Raw genomic sequence first — 22,331 nt, 5'->3', positions numbered from 1 at the left:
CACCGCCACAACAAAGGACCATTCACTTTTCTAAAAGCGCTTAATTGAGTCTGCAGGGCAGCCATAATGGATAAAGTGACCAAATGAGTTTTCAGTTTCAGTTTAGGTGGGCATAAGAAGTACTTGAAATTGCATGTCTAAATTGCAAGTTCTAACGTTGGGAATTTAAAATTTTTTAAAACTAAAATAAATTCAAAAGATGAAATAACGGGAATTGGAACAATCTGTGTAAAAAGAGGGTGCAGTGTGACTACGTGACATCTCGTCACACTAGTCAATATGAGCAAGATGCTCACTGGTGGTGATTATCACAAATCAACAGCTAAAAACACATATTCGATCGCGAAATATACAATGTATATATTCAGTTTTATTTGTTGTTAAACTCTGTATTTAGCAATATTCCAACTACATGACGGTGGCCTGTAAAAATCAAATATGGACCAGACAACCTAGTGTTGATGTTATGGCCAACGTCCCACTTCGCGACGGGTATGCTGTCAACCAATCCTGGCCACCAGATTTATTTTGTCACACGTGCGACAATCTGTAACCTATTCTAAGCTTGGCTCAGTTTATTTAATTTCCTCAATTATGCTTTGACGTTTGTCTTCCCATCCTGTAGTTCCTGAAGAAACGCCACTTTAGAAGATGAAGAGAGGACATGCTTGACTGTACATACATAGTGAGTGGCGTTACAAACAAAGAATGATTAGAGTATCATTATTCTTATTCAATATCTTGTGTCTGAAACCGATGTAAAGTATTTCTATAGACGAGTCTCTGTTACCATAACACAACAAGCCGTCAATTGAAGATGTTGGTCCTCCGTGCTCTCGTTTGTGGAGTCCTCTACACCAGTGTTACAAGACTGCAGAACATATATGTACAAAGTGAGTACTTTCAATGTTTCAGAATATTTCATTATTATGGCATGGCCTGGTTGCCCCGTACGCCGTCGGTACACTCGGTATATTCTGTACCTGTACATTACTGCGGGCAGTGAGGGAGTAGTGATATTGCCTGAATTCACTGCAACGTGCCTCCAACTGAGCACATAGTTCGCACAACATGACACAAGACGTTGAGAAAAAAACTTTATTAAAAGTTAACAGACTTTTGGTATACACGACTTCCGCGACTTAAAGTAATGTGATTGTCTTAAACTGTGAACCAGTTAAGACAGGGAGTCAAAGAGATGGTGACAAGACACCATATGAATTTCTTCGAATGCTGGGTCCAGATGACCTTTGGCATCAGATTGAGCAGATTATGTTGGCGGCCATAAACATCTCATCGTCAGGCACAACTGGTCCACGGAAACTGCAACTTTATGTCCTTTCTACACCATTAACAGGTGTACAGGTGATGCGACTAGTGATGATTCAGTTGTTGAGGCAAATGCTATTTTGTTTTGGACCTTTGAACTTTCACCATGGACCATGGAGTAATGCTCTCAAAGTTGACATATAAAATTGCATGTGAAAGTTGAAGTGTTTATTTTCTTTCATAACATTTCTGACCTAAAAAATCAAATATCAAAATGAAACTTTACGCGAATGATCATTGGCAACCTTGGTGCCATTGGCGACTCCATCAATCACCTGGACGTCATACCCTGTGCATGAAAAACTGTCACTTAAGATATATTATATGAAACAATTTTTTATGATGAATTATGATAACTCATCTTATGAAAATCTAAATCTTGCCTGGAGTCCTATGCCCGAAGGTGGTGGCTCAAGGTTCAATCTGGTAATGTCAACCTCTGAATTATATACGTCTCCATTGTTCTGTCATAGGCCGTGTTGTTTTTCCCTGAGTATACCACCCCTGTAGCCCACCCCTTTCGATGGCGGGCGGGGATCAGGGGTGCCAAATTCTATTCTCATACCATGTCTCAAAACCAAAATTCTGGTTCATTGAAAACAAATAAACGTCGTCATGTGGACTCTTTGTCATCTGATGAAGATATTTCTCAGGATGTTGCTAATTCTTGACCAAGGTTTATGGCAATACTTTCTTCAGATGGAAACCCTCTGAAACTTATAATATTTACTGCAAAATTAACACCTCAGTAATTCAAAGATATTGAAGATCCCATGAAATTGTTTTCCCACCAGCTCAATCAAATAGCTGATCAAACACTTCCTCTGCAAATCCCCATATTCGTAAACCATAGTTTACTTAAGACTGCAAACTGGCACGTAAATGTACGAAGAAAGCGGAAAAATATTTCCGCCGACATCCTAATTTTTTTTTACTTAGATCATATAAAAATTACAAATGCAAAAGCATGGCATGCTTGTAAACAAAGTAAACATCAATGTTTGAGGAAGTATATTTCCAAAATAAATTCCCGCACTCCTATGTGCAAGGTATGGAACATGATACAAAAAATCAGAGGCAAAGGATCAAAGTCCTCTTAATAACTGATAAACCAGACATTGCCAATAAACTTGGAGAAACTTTGGCAAAACATTCGTCATCCTCAAATTATGTCCCTGAATTTAAAGCATATCAGAAGCAACAGGAGAAAAAAAATATTGATTTTAATTCTGATAATGGGGAAGACTATAACGAAGTATTTTCTTTACATGAGCGGCATACGGCCCTTGGGCAAGCGGGTGCTGATGATATTCACTATCAGCTCCCTAAGCATTTGCCTCAACCATGTCTCGAAACATGGTTAAATATGGGCTTCAGGGAATTTTCCTGCTTCGTGGTATGATGCCATTGTAGTCCCTATACCAAAACCTGGTCAAGATCATATAGATCCATCCTACTACCACCCTATATCTTTAACCAGCTGTGTCTGTAAAACCATGGAGCATATGGCAAATAATAGGCTAGTTGGATATTTGGAACCAATAATCTAATTACAAATATTCAAAGTGGTTTCCGTAAAAATCGAAGTACTATCGCAATTTTTAGTACGTTTAGAATCCTTTGTTAAAAATGCTATTGTAAGCAAACATGTAGTGTCTGTTTTTTCCATCTTGAGAAAGCCTATGATACTACTTAGAAGCATGTCATTCTGAAGAATTAACATGATTTTGGTTTGAGAGGCCGTTTGCCTCATTTAATGTCAGTTTTTAACAGACAGGCAATTCCAAATCCGAGTGGGTTCAACCCTGTCTGACCATTATAATAAGGATCAGCGTGTCCCACAAGGCAGTTTTTTTTTTCACTGTTACATTATCTAGTATCAAAATTAACAATCCGTCAAAAGTTTTAAATGATCCAGCAGATGGCATTAACATGAAAAATGATGGATAATTACTAGGTAGCAAGTTCGTCCTGTGAGGACAACTGCTTGAACAGCAACGAGTCAAGCATCAATCTGATGACGAAGCTAGAATGTACCAACTTTACTGTGAAACCGTAGGTACCAACGGAACACGAAGGTTGACAGGTTTGGTGGTGGCAGCGATAATTCCCTACTCTTGCATTACAAACTAGCAAAGTTTGGCTGATATTGGTGTCGGTGGAAAGTTTTTGTCTATTATCACATCAATGTACGATAAACTGTGTGCCTGTGTTAGAACACCTACTTGGTTATCCAAATACTTTAAGTGTAATATAGGTACCCGTCAAGGATGCATCCTCGGCACTCAGATGTTTTTAATATTCATAAATAAACTTGTAAATTTTATGGAAAATTATGGAGGACAAACCGTCTTTATTACTAAAGACTGCCCAGCAATATATGCACTTATGTTTGCTGATGACGTGTCATCTATTGCTTATACACCTTTTAATTTACAAAAGAAGATCAATGCCTCGGAACATTTTGGCAATACCAGAGGCATGAAGGTAAACTCGAAGAAAAAGTTATGGTATTCAGAAATGGCGGACCCCTTAGACATTATGAAAAATGGAAATTTAATAGTGTATATATTGAAACAGTGTCGTTTTATAGATATTTGGGTATTGTGTTCACGCCTTAACTTGTTTGGACTAAGGCAGTTAATACTCTTGCTGCCCAGAGTAACAAGGCCATTATGACATTATATAGATATCAAAAGAAAGTTGGTAATATACCCTGTCAAGATTTATTTAAGATATTTGATGCTATGATTGTGCCTATTGTCTGTTACGGTGCAGAAATATGGGGCATCTCATATTGTAAAATTATTGAAGGTGTACAGAATAAAATGTGTAAATGGTTTCTTAATACAGGTAAACAACAAACAATGCAATGGTTTTAGGAGAGTGCGAAAGAGCCCCTCTCCAACTTGTGTATGCCACAAGGGCCATCAAGTATTGGTGCAGACTACTGCGTTTGGACGAGCACAGACTGCCTCACCAATGTTATTTAATGCTCAAATCACTGGACCATTCTGGTCGCACCACATAGGCTACTCACATTAAGAATATTTTGTTTAAATTAGGTTTTGGATATGTATGGTTAACACAAGATGTTGGCAATGTGAAAATATTTATTCATCTATTAAAGCAAAGATTATTTGATAACCTTCAACAATGGTGTAGTTCTATCAATAGTATATCTGATACCGTTTATTATAAACAGTTTACATCCCTGTTAAATGTAGAAAAATATCTTACACTCCCCATACCAGTACATCTGAGAATATGTATGACTCGTTTCAGATGTAGCAAGTTTAAACTTGCAATTGACTTGGGGAGATACACAAATGTCCCATACACTGAACGATTATGTACATATTGTATAGAAAATGGTATATCTTTTACTGAAGATGAATTTCATCTTTTACTTGTATGTGAGCGTTATTCAGCCCTAAGAAATATGTATCTTAAACAGTATATAAAGTTTCAAACTGTAACATCTTTTCCTGAAATTATTTTATCAGAAAACTTTGATGTTGTATATAACACATGTTTATATCTATATGAAGTCCAACGGCTAAGAGAAACCTAAATCGACTACCTCCTTGGCATGCGTAGTTCATGCAATCAACAATTGTCTGTAGTATGGGCCTATGGCCTTCTTACTGAATAAACTGTCTGTCTGTCTGTCAAACTAGCGCAAGTGAAAGGCAACAGGACGACCCTTAATAATGAGATGATAGCCTACATTCGCATTAAGATCCATACTAATGTAATCTTTTAACAGAAAAATTCAAGATAAAAAACAGCACATGCAACAGCAACATCCCTTTAAAACGAAAATATACAGGTCCACCCGTGATACTCCAAATCGCTATGTTTGTAATATCTTGTGCTTTGTCCACTGTCACGTGTCATTGTGTCATCACTCATCAAATATTCAGATGTGCAGTAAATGCGTGTCAAATCCCATACTGCATGAACAATGCATGCCGTCATAATTGATTATTTTCATCAATAAGTTGATATTCCAACTCTGTTGTAAAAGGCGACAAAATTAGGCAACCCGTTTGCGGTGGGTTGTGCCCCTGTGTCGGTGGAGGAAGAGACTGTGGTAGTTGAGCGCACTTGTTCCAGGATCTGTGTTCCTTTGCTCAACTCTCTTCTCTGACCCTAACTTCACCTTGACGGGTGGTAGAATGGGTTGGGATCTATTCATTGGCTGTTCACGTGCATAGCAAATATGTTTTATTGTTTAGTCTTATGGCCGGCTAATGGGCCAATCTGGTGGTGTTGTTGACCTCTGTATTCGGTACAACTCCACTTTCTTGTCATGGACTGAGCCAGCCTTTCAATACATACCAGACTTTTTGGTATAGCTGAAGGATCAAGCAGTGACAGCTGTAAAACGTTTTACAAAAAGTGACAATACCATCTATAGCTTATGTTTGTGACCTATGACAATTCCTCGTCGTAGTTAAGCTGGAAATGTTAACATCAGAGTGAAGGTGTATGTCCCAAATCCTCTATGATGTTATACTTGTCAACAGTTTATCCACGGTTCCCGGGTTGATACAAAATAGGAACGTTATATTTACTGCTGAAACCAAGGCTATTCAAACAGCCTTGGAATATATTAGGAAACAAAATGCATGTAAAAGCATTTACTGTGAAGTTATCTCACCATTATATATCTCCTTACCATTGCTTCCCAATACAGTATTAATATCTGGGAATGCTATTGTGTTTGTTCGGTAGATGAACGGCCTTAAATAGGTTATCCCTTCTTGGGCCACCATACGTTACAAGTTAGGTTTGCCAAAAAGTCTATACACTGTCTTTTATTTGTTTATTTGAGTGTGTCACTGTGTCGACCTTCCAATGTTGGTGATTTACTGTTCTGTTATGGACCTTTTAACTGGGTGCTGCCTGTGATGGTTGCCTGTCTCAGGCCACCGTCTGTCTGCTGTCTCTGCTTACCACCTCTGCACTAAGGAGGTAGCAGGTCTCTGACCTTTTGACCTGGGCGCTCCGAGTTCGCCTCGTGGAGGACGTAAACGTGATTATGAGTGGGCTAAAGTCCCATACTATCTATCTCGGTCCTGGACATTGACCACACATTCGTCTGGCCTTGTTATGACCACATGTTTATACCTCCTTGCTGTTGGGTCAACATCTCTGCTTGAACCAACAAGGTAATTTACCTGTTTACTTAGTCCAGCATGTGTGACTGTGTAGACTGACCCTCAGCTAGACGAGTTATGCAACAGATTCAAGTTCAGCTCACCGAACATGCCAAAACGAACTGAGCTTGCCAGAAAACGTTCAAGCTGTCTATATTCTCTTAGAGAATTTTGCAGAATTGTATGGAACTCTTTAAGTTTGTCACTGAGCTGGGAAACTATGCAGACAGTTGTATTGGAGTCAAACAAAAATCTTCACTTATATAATAGATGTTAAAGACTCAATACAAGTATACTTGTACATACAACCCTTGGGAGTCTGATGGGAAGCAGCGTAATGTCAAGGTCACTGTGTACACGATGACGTGGATATTTACCTCTTGAACTTGATGATAATCTGTACACTGATATCCATTGAGGGTTCTCGGTCAACATTTGGGAGACCTCTCTTGATACTGAACATGACTCGAATTTCGAGACATTTCCGATTCATTTGAAGAGTTATGGCAAACTCAACTATCAAAGTACATGTCATATGTCAAATACACCACTGAGGTCTGCAACTAGAATATTCTAGGATATGATTAGCTGACCTTAAGGGTCAAGATTGGCCTGATGTGCATGATGCTTTCTGGATTGCTCTTCTACAGGCCACTGTTGGATGGCAGGACTACTGCCGGGCGGCGTCAGGCAATAAATACTTTCTTTTTATGCCTACTGTATGAATAGCGGGTGCTACGGTTAGGACAGGACATGCTCTCCCTTTTCGCGAACACCTGGCGTCAATGGTTCTCAGTTGTCCATTCAGATCATTTTCGTAGCTATATTACCCTTTGCGTCAAAAGAAATCTGTTTCGGAGGATAATCAAATCTGGTTATTCTCTTGGTTTATCTTTTATATTTAAGGAGGTAACTAGACATACAGGAAATTAATGCTAAATATGTGCTGCATATACCTTTGTTTTGAAGGTAGTTCGAGGAATCAGCTAGGTTCTTGTTTTCACCTTACCTGTGTTATAGCAAGTAGCAACCTGTGCGTTAGGTATCTGTTTCACATATTGTTGGCATTTAAGCTGAAAAATGTGGGGTTCACGTCCTTAAACACTGAATTTTTTTCCCACCACACATGCACTCTTTACAACAAAGATGATTAGTCTCTACATATTTTCCTTGCAGGTGAAAATATTTCAAATGGGAAATATGCAAAACAGAGTGGTACCTTTTTTAACTATGTTGCTAGTCGGGCTTTAAATAAATCATATGTGTCATCTGGATCAGTAACAAAACGTGCCAGCCCGTCCTGGTGGGAGGTCGACCTGAGGGGCTACTTCACCATCAGCAGCATCACCCTCACAGCATCAACCTACGAGAGATGGAGTAAGTTCATACAACACGTCACTTTTGTTTCATTGAGCAATAATGTGTAAACATATATAAAAAAGGTTGCACACCATATATCCCACGAATTGTTTTATATCAGTTCCAGGGCAATTCAATAATCAAAATCAATTGTATAGGATGTCACTAGTCATAGTTTTCAAGATTTACGCACTCTCGGTTATCTGAACACTTTCCATACAGTGTTGTTAATGGGAACAGTGCATCACAACACTTGTTTTACATTGAAGAAACAACAGATTTACCTAGCTGCAGGCAGGTCATGAATAACCTGACCATACAGTAAGCAACAAGGGATCTTATGTTTGACACGTGCACTGGGATATTCCTTTGTTTACAGATCTACACATGAGAAATGCCTTCGTGGAGGTGATGGACAAAGATGTCAGCCTCTGTTCTGATGTCCAGGTGGTGTTGTGTGGGAATGTGTCTAGCTCTGTCACTGCTGGGGAAGAGTTCACCTTCACCTGCAATGCCACATTCCCTGTCCGCTTTGTCCGTGTCACAAGGCCATCTACCACCAATGTTTACCTCGTTATCGGACATGTGGATGTTCAAGGGGAGGGGGCTAAGAAGCCATATCGTGAGTAAACCATTGATTCACCGTTGGCTTCACAAAAGTCAGATCGGTTCAAAGTCATAATCCCCTATATATAATATAATCCTGTGTATAAGCACAGTTAGATTGAGTGAGTTGAAATGTTTTAGCTCTGTATCTGGTTTAAGACAGGCCCAATTCTATCACTACTAGTCGTAAGAGGCGACTAAATGGATCGGGTCGTCAGTCGCGAAGACTTTGCTGATTGCATGTCACCGTACCCGTTGTCGTGGGACGTTCGTCATAACAGAAGTCACTGATTTGCCTTCCTGACTATCAATTAACTATCTTTTCTAGGTTCCTACTACAAACCGTTGAAGAACAAGAAGGTGTCTCAGCCGTTCCTTACCACGTCAGCCATGACAGCCGGAGACTGTGGCATCATTTGTCACCGATATAATTCATGCATCGACTTCAGCTACAGTGCAGTGTCGCTGACCGATGAGAACTGTCTGCTAACTGACAAAGTGTTGTCTTCATCTGAAGACAATTCTTGGACAACCTACACTATTTCCTGTATGTGAACTCTCAACTAATAGATAGCAAGCTTCTCTCACACTTTATCACAACTATAACAAGCTTCAATTTAAGATTATTATATTGTAAGTTGTCTAATATTTCTCCAACTTTGAAAGAGTTTCCATCAAATATCATGTTTGGCGTCATGGGTCTCTGGGATCATTTTGTTCTCATAAACGTTTGTGATTAATTGGATTAACTCGGTGACTTGTTGATTTCGTTTTATTGTACAATGACGGTTTTGTTTTTCTCGTCATGATTTGATTGTTTTCACACTGACATCATATTGCTTGACAGCGAGCATGCACGTACTCTTGTTTCTTTAATTCACTATTCGATATGTATTATATTACCCTTTAAGGTAGCAAAATCAAAAGTAATAACTTTCCCATCTTTTAGCAACTTGCAATGCTGATTGATGAGTTGACGCGAAATGACGTCACATTGTATCATTGGGCATTTGAGGTCACCCATTGCATTCGACGTCACCTTATGCAATCAGACCATACGCTAACTCGGATTTGAAGTTAGTCATAAATATCTCGCCTCACCCAATGATGATAATGACAAACTCTTTGGACCAAACATTCAGGTTGGTAGGTCGAAATATGACAAAAATGTAAAGCCCACCATATTTATTTCCTAGAAAGTAAGCAGGTAGGGAAAAGAGTTGGAATAGTTTAATATTACCTCCCTGTCTGGTATACAGTATGACAAACATGTGCCCGCGTTCACAAACAATTGATTTCATGACTGGCTTTGTGCTAAAATATATACACTGAGTACCTCCTGGCATATATCAACAATAAATGTTGTGCGATCGACCAGTCTGTCGCACTTTTACTAGTTGGCGTTTACCAACCAATGAACAAAGTAAAAGTGAGTGAGTTGGGTTTAAGGCCACTTTTTACACTATTCAAGTTTTGTCATAGCGTGTTAGCTTAATGTGGGAGGAAAGCCCCAATCGATGCAGGTCTTCGTTTACCACTTACTGACAAACCAAGATACATAATCGGGGTGAATATCAAATGTTCGATCACTTATAGTGTAGAATAATAATTATATTCTATATATTGAAACACTTTGACCACTAAAATGAATGTATTTTTTATTTTGTCCATATGAGTAGTTATACAATTTGAGCAGTTATCACATCAAAGGTACTGTTTCTTTACCGTAATCGCTTTGTAATGGCAACAAGCATTTATTATTATTTACACATTAAAGTAACTTTTCTCTTGATCTGACACCAAGGATACTAAACACTGTGATTTTCAATATTGATTTTTCCAACAAACTAGATATACTAAGAGAGAATTATTTGCAATGAAGCGGAATTTTAAACAAGTGAATCATATCATGGCTTGTTAAATATATTTATACTGTCTGTATCAAAGGGATATTCCTAATTTCTATCCGTCATATAATTTTTTTTAAAAACTACAGAAATGTTTTTTGGTAGGAAGAATGTTGAACATTGTGTTTTTGCAAGAAAATGGACAATTTTGAATGTTGACTTTGAACAAGAACGTGAATGTTAACAATATATTCCATTGTATCTCACATGGAATCCTAATGACACACTCTATGAGTCTCTGTATATGTTTTGTATATGATTTGTATCTACACCTGCTGATGTGAATAAATTGTTTTTCTATAACACCATGAAAGCATTTTATTTTCTGTTTCTTATGACAAAATGCCATGGGTTAACCTGGACCAAATTATTTCTGGACCTGTTGACAACAATACTGCCTTACTGACAGGCTGTTCAAGCTGTAATGGCCAGCTGCAACAGTGTTAACCATTATGTACTGGTGTGAGGCTATTCACAACATAAATGTCAGGTTGACAACTATAATGTGCTGAAGGCAGGTTGTTATGAACCATACATTCCGGGTGCCAGTCTGATAACAACAATACTGTCCCGTTGTCAGGCAGTAGACAACCAATATGTCCCGCTGTCAAGACTACAATGTTCAGCTGTTGGGCTAAAGCGCACGATTCCGAATTAACATACAGGTAATTATGTTCTAAATATGTCTCACTGTCAGTATGTAAGAACAACAATGTTCCTGTCAGGCTTTATTTTAGAAACATTCAGCCAGAAAATATTTGCTTCCTCTTCCAGCAGTTCTGATAAATGCCTGCCTTACACAGGAGTAGTAATGGTGACTTGGCTTATAACACCTGAACTGACCTCACCCACCAGTTCTGATAACTTACTTCCTTACGCCGATTGGAGTTTGTTACACATTGATACATATTCGCCTCCAACAACATCATCTTCTCTGTGATATTTCGACTTTTAATAGACATTGAATTTCAATTACAAACCCACAGCCACAGCAAAGGGCAAATCCGTTTTCTCAAATCGCTTACTTGAGACTTCATGGCAGCAGCTAAAATGGTTAAAAGAGACATTGTGACCAAATGGCAACTGTATATCTTATTTTCAGTTTCAGATTATCAGCATACACAGTAGGTGGGCTTAAGAAGTACTTGCATTTGCATGTCTAAATCGCAAGTTCTAAAGTTGGGAATTTATGTCAAAATAGCTAGTAACTAAGTAAGGATAAGATTTATGGATAAACAACTATCATATTCAGTGCAGGTTCTGACACCGTTATCAGGCAAGTGTAGTGTTAGAACCTCCACCAAAACGTCGCTCTTAATTGTAATAAAGAAGTTGTTCATCCATAAATCGTATCCTAACTTAATACTCCAACTTCTAAATGCCTTCAAAGAAGTTTGCTAGTAACCATTCATTGAAAGGAGTAGAAAGGGCATCTTTAAGGATCCCAAAGGCATATATTTTCAAAACATCCAGTGAACAATAAGTTGGTTTGGAGAATGCCCCTGTAGCCCAGAAGTTAATACGGCCAATCCCTAACTAATATAAATCCAAAAGATGAAATAATGGCAATAGGAACAATCTATGTAAGAAGAGGGTGCAGTTTGACTGCGAGATGACGTCACACAAGCCAATCTCAGCAAGATGCTCACTGGTGGAAATTTTCACTGTTCAACACTGAGAGCTAAAACTCGTAACAACACATATTCGACTACGAAATATACAGTCTGCTTGTTGGATTTTATTTGTTGTTAAACTCTGTATTCAGCAATATTCCAACTACATGACGGTGGCCTTTAAAACATCGAATCTGGACCAGACAACCCAGTATTTTATGTTATGACCAACGTTACACATCCTGGGGTGCAGCTACCATCCAAGTCATCGTTCCTGGCCCGGCGATTTATTCAGTCACAACTTGTGACAAGCTGTTCCTGGGGACCTATGCTGAGCTTGGCTTCCTTCATTTCATATCCTCAATTATGCTTTGACTTGCGTCTTCCAATCTCGTACTTCTGGAAAGATCCATGTTATAGATCAGGACAGGACATGCTTGACTATACATTTTTAATGACTGACGTAACTGAGGAGTAATTAGAAAAGAATGTTATATTATTCATATACATTTACTTGCGTGTGAAATTAACGTTGAAAGCTATCCTAGACTGAGCCTCTGTTACCACAACACAACAAGCCGTCAAGTGAAGATGTTGGTCCTCCGTGTTCTCGTTTGTGTAGCCCTCTACACCAGTGTTACAAGACTACACGGCCTATTTGTACACAGTGAGTACTTTAAGGGTTTTAGAACAAATACACAGTCAACTTTGTCATGGCCTTTTTGCCCCGTATGCCGTCGGTACACTCGGTATATTCTGTACCTGCACATTTCTGCGGGCAGCGATGGAGTAGTGATATTGCCTGAATTCACTGCAGACGCCTCCTAATGACCCCTCTGTATATAGTTCGTACAACATGATAGATGACGTGAAAAATACACTTTAAGTAAGGTTAACAGACATTGGGTTTATATTTACATGTGTGTCACGACGAGTGAGCGTAATGTGATTGTTGTTGTAACTTTGTGACTTGAATCAATCAAAGAAATGGTGGTATGACGCCATATGTTTTTCTCCGAATGCTGGGTCGAGATGACCCTTGACATCAGGTTGAGCAGATTGTGCTGGCGGCCGTAAACATCTCATCATCAGACGTAGCTTGTCTAAGCAAACTGCAACTTTATGTCCTTTCTCCACCATTGATAGCATTTGAGTGTGTTCAACGAGTCTGAATCCAGTTGATGGCCATGGACTTATATTCTCTCAAATTCGATACATAAAGTTGCACGTGAATGTCGATGTGTTTCATTGTTACAGACATTTAAGAATTGACCTTCACTTTGTGTGAGTTCATTGGAGTATGAACCTTCATAGAGTAAGGGCCAAACTGTATGAACGTCGGAGCTTTATGATAATTTGTTGATCACAATTTCTTAACTCAAAGGATGTTAGCCAAGATCTTAACACAATTGTATTTAGTACGTGTGACTTCATGTTTACACTGACAGCCATACAAGAACCAGCTATATCGCGGTGTAAAATAGTTCCTCAAAAAGAGAGGTGACATGGGCGTTTGGATGCACAACTTGCTCTTCAGAAACATCTTAAGCAGCACATGTGTTCAAATCATATCCTCATTAGATGAGAAAGGTCTGTAAAGAACTACCTCAGTAAGTCAGTCACAATGACAGCGCGTCGTAATACATTTACATCAAGTACAAGACGTCCAAATAACCGACACGATAAACGTGACGGGAGAGATTTCCGAAGTTGTTAATGAATCTGTGGCGGTTACATGTGTGAGTCATCATTGATCAGCTGGCCGATCATTGAAAGGTGAATAAAGATGCGTCAAACATGCGACACTAAGGTAAATTCATAGATTGCTAGAGACGGTCAATGTCAGCCTAGGCACGGATCGAGTCGATACTACGATAGTTTAGATGTGCATTTCATCGTTTGTTCATAAGGATGGGCCGCATCGAGGATATTCGTGAACAATCATGCAGTCATGCTCTCCGACATTTCTCAATGTATACTGAAACGCTGAGACCAAGAATAAAGGTTCTAAATGATCAGAAAGAACGCTTATGTATGTTTTCGTGCTAGGAAATTCCAAAGGGTTTCCCCAGGAATGTGGAAGAAATCCGTCACTGTTTACGTCATTTCAAGAACACGGTCTCGTGAAAAACGTATGAACGTCAAATTGTGTCGTTCATGCACTTATGAACGTCAATTTCGCGGTCATGTGACCGACCTCTCGTCCAATGGAAAAGTCGTATATCGTGTAAACTTCAAATTAATTAAATATGAAAAGTTAAATATCAAAATGAAACTGTTAGTGAATTAAAATTGGCATATCAGTGCCATTGCCGATGTTGCAAAGCAGTTTACTTTTCACATCCAGCATATAAAGCCCCAATTTACTAATGATGAATGGCATAGATGCTCAAGGTCAAGTGTCATAGTATATATCGTGCATTTTTTTACGTGTCATGCAAACTGCTAAACCGTTTTCTCAATTGACTAAAATATGCTGACACTAAATATGGATGCGTGAAACCATTATGAGGTTTTATTATAATTTTGTCCACTGAAAGTTGATCTCTTGTGAAGTAACTGGAAAAGAATACTACATACATAGTCATACAAATGGTAGTATTACATAGATATAGTTACTTATTGACCATTAACGTGGTGTAGTGGATAGAGCATCTGCCCGGAGAGTGAAAGGTCGTGGGTTCGTTAAAAGGCATTGAAAGAGATTCGGTTTTACTCTGCCTTTCGCTCGGAATTAAGGGCTGGACTGCTCGGAGTTATTCATGTTAAACTGCGGCATGATAAAAATGGCATTAGTCCGGCCTAGTACAAGCACACACACACACACACACACACACACACACACACACACACACACACACACACACACACACACACACACACAGACAAACACACACGCATGCATGCACACATGCATGCACGCACGCACGCACACTCACATGTTGCTATAAAAATGCAATGATTTCATTTCCCTTAGTTACTTATTTCATCCATTTTGTATCCCTTGTGATGAGAGAATCACAGTCAAGCATGTCCTGCTTGACTGTATTGATTTTGCCATCACAAGGGATAAATATTGCAAATCATCATCTCTCAAGGATCTTTTTTATAATATTAATTCTCATTTAGTTATTGGGTTTTTAAAAGAGATAGAATTGTTCCATAAATTTTGATAATATGTATTGTATAAAATGAAGGACTTTTTAAAATTGGTAGAATGAAATTATATTAGTTTGTTACTGGCCGTATCCTCAAAGGGGGTAGACGTAGTGTAAAATTATTGTTCCCCTGAGAGGCTATCGTAAGTCCATGTCATTCAAAGAATTTTTCTGCCTACTACTCTTTTAAACGTAGATTTTTTGTATTTTTACTTGTGGCTAACTTTGCATACAATCGCCAGTTGCTGAAGGGATGATGTAAATCCTGCTGGGATACATGCAGGTATGAAATGTACTGTAAGTCCCCATGGTCCCAAGTATGGCGGTCTACCTTCAGTTGCTGGCGATCTATAGCCCGTTTTTATAATGTAATGTTATGTACAGTGTTATTGATTTTATGATTACATACTAATTTTACATTTACTTCTGTGATAAGTCTAGTTATTTGACTGTCCCTCGTTGGCAGGTGTTTTATATAAGTTTCATTATATGTATTATATATATAACTATTGATAGTCACGATATGGCTGAAATATTGCCGATGTGACTTACAATTTTAACTCACTCACTCACTCACTCACTCACTTATTTCATATTTGTCAGTCTTTTTTTAAAATGCTATTCAACATCGTATGCTTGTCATGAGAGGCGATTTACTGGATCGGTGGCTCAAGCTTGGCGATCTTTTTTATTTGCGACTTATTGAGGGCGTGGATCATTGCTCATAATATCAATCACTGGAGTGTCTGGTCTAGCCTCGTTCATTTGCAGGCTGCTTGACTATTTATTTAGGAGTGTAACATTAACCAAAAACCGAATGAAGAAATCAGTCAACGAGCCCTTTTCATGTTTGTACTTCAAACGGTGATGCACGCTGGATGAATGCTAAACAAAATGTAGCTATCTATACATATATAATTTTGTACAAGTATAAACATGCAGACAGAAAAAGATTTTGTCGGAAAAATGTCAACTTGTCCCTTGACATGTATAAACTATTATCGACTATCCTCATTACTGAGAGACATCCGACCACAACACCAATTGCAACCTCTACTGTTCACCTCAACATTGAAACTATGACGCAGATGGCATTAACATGAAAAATGATGGATAATTACTAGGTAGCAAGTTCGTCCTGTGAGGACAACTGCTTGAACAGCAACGAGTCAAGCATCAATCTGATGACGAAGCTAGAATGTACCAACTTTACTGTGAAACCGTAGGTACCAACGGAATACGAAGGTTGACAGGTTTGGTGGTGGCAGCGATACACTGGTGCAAGTGAAAGGCAACAGGCCGACTCTTACGGTTGTGATGATATCCTACATTCGCATTAAGATCCATACTAATGTCATCTTTTAACAGACAAATTCAAGATAAAAACAACACATGCAACAGCAACATCCCTTTAAAACGAAAAAAATACAGGTCCACCCGTGATCCTCCAAATCGCCATGTTTGTAATATCCGGTGCCGTCACTGCCACGTGTCATTGTGTCATCACTCATCAAATATTCAGATGTGCAGTAAATGCGTGTCAATTCCCATACTAACGTTCTGTGTTTCTTGTGCTGAGTTGAGGAGTATATAATTATCTCGTTCCTTTGTTTACGAAATAGGCAGTTTCCCAGTCAATTAAACGTTGAAGCGTGGTCACATAATCTACTTTGACTGCATGAACAATGCATGCCAACCTGTCAATACATCGGGTGGACAAATATAGCATTTCAAGTAATATTTGCTAGAGTATAACATTCCTGTAACCCTGGTATTTGCCTAATGGAAATCCGATGCTCTTCAAACTGTCCTTATTAACGATCGATGATGGGTGGAAACAACATGTAAAATTAAATCCATTTGAGATTTCAAAAGCTGTTAATGGGCATTGTGGAGAAGTGAAAAATGTAGCTTATCTCTGTTGTGGCTCCATTCTTGTGGAGTGTGTGAAGAAACAGCAATTTATCTCTTTATCTCTTGTCTATCAGTCAGTTTGCTAATGTTGAGGTTGCTGTTTCAGCACATAAGACACTCAACTCCATTTGGGGCATTGTTCGTGACAGATATCGGCCGGTGCTTTCCGACATATCCGAACAAGACTTTTTGGTATAGCTGAAGGAACAAGCAGTGACATCTGTAAAACGTTTTACAAAAAGAAGGGTGTTCATGGAAATGACAAAACGATCTATCTCTTAAGTTTGTGACCTATGACAATTCCTCGTCGTAGTTAAGCTGGAAATGTTAACATCAGAGTGTAGGTGTATGTCCCCAATCCACTGTGATGTTATAGTTGTCAACAGTTTATTCATTGTTCCCGTGGTGATACAAAACAGGAACTTTATATTTACTGCTGAAGCCAAGGCTATTCAAACAGCCTTGGAATATATTCAGAAACAAAATGCATGTAAAACCATTTCCTGTGAAGTTATCTCGCAATTAAATATCTCCTTACCATTGCTTCCCAATACAGCATTAATATCTGAGGATGATAGTGTGTTTGTTCAGTAGATGACCAGTCTTAAATAGGTTCTCCCTTCTTGGGCCACCATACGTTACAAGTCAGGTTTACCAAAAAGTCTATACACTGTCTTTTATTTGTTTATTTGAGTGTGTCACTGTGTAGACCTTCCAATGTTGGTCATTTACTGTAGTCGGCCTTTTAACTGTGTGCTGCCTGTGATGGTTGCCTGTCTCCAGCCACCGACTGTCTGCTGTCTCTGCTTACCACCCCTACACGTAAGAGGTAGCAGGTCTCTGACCTTTTGACCTGGGCGCTCCGAGTTCGCCTCGTGGAGGACGTAAACGTGATTATGAGTGGGCTAAAGTCCCGTACTATCTATCTCGGTCCTGGACATTGACCACACATTCGTCTGGCCATGTTGTGACCACATGGTTATACCTCCTTGCTGTTGGGTCAACATCTCTGCTTGAGCCAACAATGTAATTAACCTGTTTACTTAGTCCAGCATGTGTGACTGTGTAGACTGACCCTCAGCTAGACGAGTTATGTAACCGATTCAAGTTCAGCTCACCATACATGCCAAACCAAGCTGAGCTTGCCAAGAATACGTTTAAGCTGTCTATATTCTCTTAGAGAATTTTGCAGAAATGTATTGAACTCTTTGAGTTTGTCACTGAGTTGGGAAACTATACAGACAGTTGCATTGGAGTCAAACAAAAATCTTCACTTCTATAATAGATGTTACAGACTTAATACAAGTATACTTGTAGATACACCCATTGGGAGTCTGATGGGAAGCAGCGTAAGGTCCAGGTCACTCAGAGTGAATTATCCTGTGTACACGATTCCTTGGATATTATTTTCATGAACTTGATGATAATTTGTACACTGATATCCAGTGAGGGTTCTTGATCAATATTTGGAGGACCTCTCTTGACTCTGAACATGACTCGCATTTCGTGACATTTCCGATTCATTTGAAGAGTTATGGAAAACTCAACTATCCAAATACATGTCATATGTCAAATACACCACTGAGGTGTGCAACTAAAACATTCTAGGATATGATTAGCTGACCTTGAGGGTCAAGATTGGCCTGATATCCATGCTGCTTTCTGGATCGCTCTTCTTCATGCTGCCGTCGGATGGCAGGACTACTGCCGGGCGGGGCCAGGCAATAAATACTTACTTTTTATGCCTACTGTATGAATGGCGGGTGCTACGGGTAGGACAGGACATGCTTACCCTTTTCGCCAACACCTGGCGTCAGTGGTTCTCAGTAGTCCATTCATATAATCTTCGTGGCTATATTACCCTTTGCGTCAAAAAGAAATCTCTTTCAGAGGATAATCAAAACAGAGTAGTACCTCTTCGATCTATGATGCTAGTCGGGCTTTAAATAAATCATATGTGTCATCTGGATCATTAACAAAATTTGCCAGCCCGTCCTGGTGGGAGGTCGACCTGAGGGGCTACTTCACCATCAGCAGCATCACCCTCACAGCAGCCACCTACGGGAGATGGAGTAAGTTCATACAGAACACGTCACTTTTGTTTCATTGAGTGATAATGTAGAAACATATATAAAATAGGTTGCACACCATATATCCCACGAATTATTTTATATCAGTTTCAGCGCAATTCAATAACCAAAATAAATTGTGTAGGATGTCACTAGTGATATTTTTCAAGATTTACACACTCTCGGTTATCTGAACACTTTCCATACAGTGTTGTTAAATGGGAATAGTGCATCACAACACTAGTTTTGCATCAGCAGATCAGCAACAGGGGATCTTATGTTTGACACGTGCACTGGGATATTCCTTTGTTTGCAGATGTTTACATGAGAAATGCCTTCGTGGAGGTGATGGACAAAGATGTCAGTCTCTGCTCTGATGTCCAGTCGGAGTGGTGTGGGAATGTGTCCAGCACTGTCACTGCTGGGGAAGAGTTCACCTTTACCTGCAATGCTACATTCCCTGTCCGCTTTGTCCGTGTCACAAGGCCATCTACCACCAATGTACACCTCGTTATCGGACATGTGGATGTTCAAGGGGAGGGGGCTAAGAAGCCATATCGTGAGTAAACCATTGATTCACCGTTGGCTTCACAAAAGTCAAATCGGTACAAAGTCATAATCCCCTATATGTTTGAGCACGGTTAGAGTGAGTGAGTTAAAATGTTTTAGCTTTGTATCTGGTTTAAGACAGGCCCAATTCTATAACAACTGGTCGTAAGAGGCGACTTAACTGATCGGGTTGTCAGTCGCGAAGACTTTTCTGATTGCATGTCATCATACCCGATGTCGTGGGACGTTCATCATAACATAAATGACTGATTTGCCTTCCTGACTCTAAAAAGTAACTATATTTTATAGGTTCCTACTACAAACCGTTGAAGAACAAGAAGATGTCTCAGCCGTTCCTAACCACGTCAGCCATGACAGCCGGAGACTGTGGCATCATTTGTCACCGATATAATTCATGCATCGACTTCAGCTACAGTGCAGTGTCGCCGACCAATGAGAACTGCCTGCTTTCTGACAAAGTGTTGTCTTCATCTGAAGATAACTTTTGGACAACTTACACTAGCTTCTGCATGTAAACATTCAACTAAAATATAGCAAGCTTCTCTCACACTTTATGACAACTATGTTTAAAATATAAATATACTCTCGTTGACCCTAAAACAAGCTTCACTTTAAGATTATCATTTTGTAAGTTGTCTAGTATTTCTCCAAAAATTGATATGGTTTCAACCAAATATCATGTTTGCCATGGTGTCATATGGGACTGGGGTCGAATGGTTCTCATAAACGTTTGTGATTAATTGGATTAACTCGGTGACTTGTTAATTTCGTTTCATTCTACAATGACGGTTTTGCAATGCTGATTGATGAGTTGACGCGAAATGACGTCACATTGTACCATTGGGCATTTGAGGTCACCCATTGCATTCAACGTCACCTTATGCAATCAGACCATACGCTAACCCGGATTGAAAGTTAGTCATCAATTTTCGCCTCACCCAATGATGATAATGACTCTTTGCACCAAACATTCAGATCGGTAGGTCGAAATATGACAAAAACGTAAAGTCCACCATATGTATTTCCTCAATGTTAAGTAGGCAGGGAAAAGAGTTGGAATTGTTTAATATTACCTCCCTGTCTGGTATACAGTATGACATACATGTACCCACTTTCACAAACAATTGATTTGATGACTGACTATGCGCTCAAATATATACGCTGAGTACCTCCTGGCATATATTAATAATAAATGTTGTCCGATCGACCAGTTTGTCGCACTTTTACTAGTTGGCGTTTACCAACCAATGAACAAAGTAAAAGTGAGTGAGTGAGTGAGTTGGGTTTAACGCCACTTTTAACACTATTCAAGTTATATCACAGCGTGTCAGCTTAATGTGGGAGGAAAGCCCCAAGCGATGCAGGTCTTAGACGTTTACCACTTACTGACGAAACCAAGAAACATAATCGGGGCGAACCGGGGTTCGAACCCACAATCATAGGTTTCTGGCGTGTCCAAGGGACACAACTCTGCACAGCGAATCACGGCGCCTTAGACGACTGGACCATGCGTGCACCCCACACAAAGTAAGACATTTTTCACCAAGTTAGGTCGTCGGTAACATGAACATTATTTCATTTATTTCATGATGCTGGGATTTTATCAAAATGTTTTATGAAATTGTCGACGAAAATTCTTGAAAAACAATAACTATGCCTTAGACTGTTGGAAAAAATGTAATTGATGCGAGATGTTTCACATAAAAGCTGAAAAACAATGTCTGATCTTGACACGAAAGACAAGGCACCCTTCCTCCCCATCCCCCCCCCCCCCCCCCCCCCCCCCCCCTTCCTCCCAATAAATAAAATGTTCGATCACTTATAGTGTAGAATAATAATTATATTCTATATATTGAAACACTTTGAGCACTAAAATGAATGTATTTTTTTATTTTGTCCATATGAGTAGTTGAGCAGTTATCACATTAAAAGTACTGTTTTTTACCGTTATCGCTTTGTATTCAAAAGCAACGGATAGGCGAGAGGCTATTGGAAGTAATAGGAATATTGATATTTGTTGGGTTCGATGTCTAAAGTTGTGAAATGGCTGAAATCTACTAAAGGTGCAAGAAACGTTCATGTTAAGTTTGCTGAAATACATATTACCTAATGTATGGCAACACGCATTTACTACTGACACATTAAAGCAACTTTTCTCCTGATCTGACAATGCACCAAGGATACTAAACACTGTGATTTTCAATATCGATTTTTCCATCAAACTAGATATACCAAGAGAGAATCACTTGCAATGAAGCGGAATTTTAAACAAGTGAATCATATCATGGCTTGTTAAATATATTTTCACTATCTGTATCAAAGGGATATTCCTAATTTCTATCCTTCATACAAAAATTCTAAAAACTACAGAAATGTTTTTTGGTAGGAAGAATGACCAACATTGTGTTTTTGCAAGAAGTGGACAACTTTGAATGTTGAATTTGAACAAGAACGTGAATGTTAATGATATATTCCATTGTATCTCACATGGAATCATAATGACACACTCTATGAGTCTCTGTATATGTTTTGTATATGATTTGTATCTACACCTGCTGATGTGAATAAACTGTTTTTCTATAACACTATGAAAGCATTTTATTTGCTGTTTCTTATGACAAAATGCCATGGGTTAACCTGG

The 22,331-nt window shown here is 39.1% G+C and overlaps 2 protein-coding genes across 3 annotated transcripts; both read left to right on the top strand.

Annotated features, from left to right (window-relative positions):
• Positions 1 to 816: 816 nt before the first annotated feature.
• On the top strand, positions 817 to 10,646 carry LOC124145139. Its single transcript, XM_046514819.2, has 4 exons — positions 817 to 893; positions 7,671 to 7,871; positions 8,233 to 8,475; positions 8,788 to 10,646. The coding sequence occupies exons 1-4, from the start codon at positions 818 to 820 to the stop codon at positions 9,012 to 9,014; spliced, it is 747 nt and encodes a 248-aa protein (XP_046370775.1). The 5' UTR covers position 817; the 3' UTR covers positions 9,015 to 10,646.
• A 1,906-nt stretch (positions 10,647 to 12,552) lies between these two features.
• LOC124130645 lies at positions 12,553 to 21,061 on the top strand. Of its 2 annotated transcripts, none has more exons than XM_048391090.1 (3): positions 12,553 to 12,646; positions 19,437 to 19,679; positions 19,979 to 21,061. In XM_048391090.1, the coding sequence occupies exons 1-3, from the start codon at positions 12,571 to 12,573 to the stop codon at positions 20,203 to 20,205; spliced, it is 546 nt and encodes a 181-aa protein (XP_048247047.1). In that variant the 5' UTR covers positions 12,553 to 12,570; the 3' UTR covers positions 20,206 to 21,061. The 2 variants fall into 2 exon arrangements, with proteins under 2 accessions (XP_048247047.1, XP_046349679.2); XM_046493723.2 differs by lacking the exon at positions 12,553 to 12,646 and adding an exon at positions 18,841 to 19,123.
• The last annotated feature ends 1,270 nt before the right edge of the window (positions 21,062 to 22,331 follow it).

This window comes from Haliotis rufescens, unplaced genomic scaffold, assembly GCF_023055435.1.
Source record: "Haliotis rufescens isolate VD_foot unplaced genomic scaffold, xgHalRufe1.0.p SCAF_9, whole genome shotgun sequence".
NCBI classification, from domain to species: domain Eukaryota; kingdom Metazoa; phylum Mollusca; class Gastropoda; order Lepetellida; family Haliotidae; genus Haliotis; species Haliotis rufescens.
Note: the sequence above shows the minus strand (reverse complement) of the source record. Positions and strands in the feature narration are given on the sequence as shown.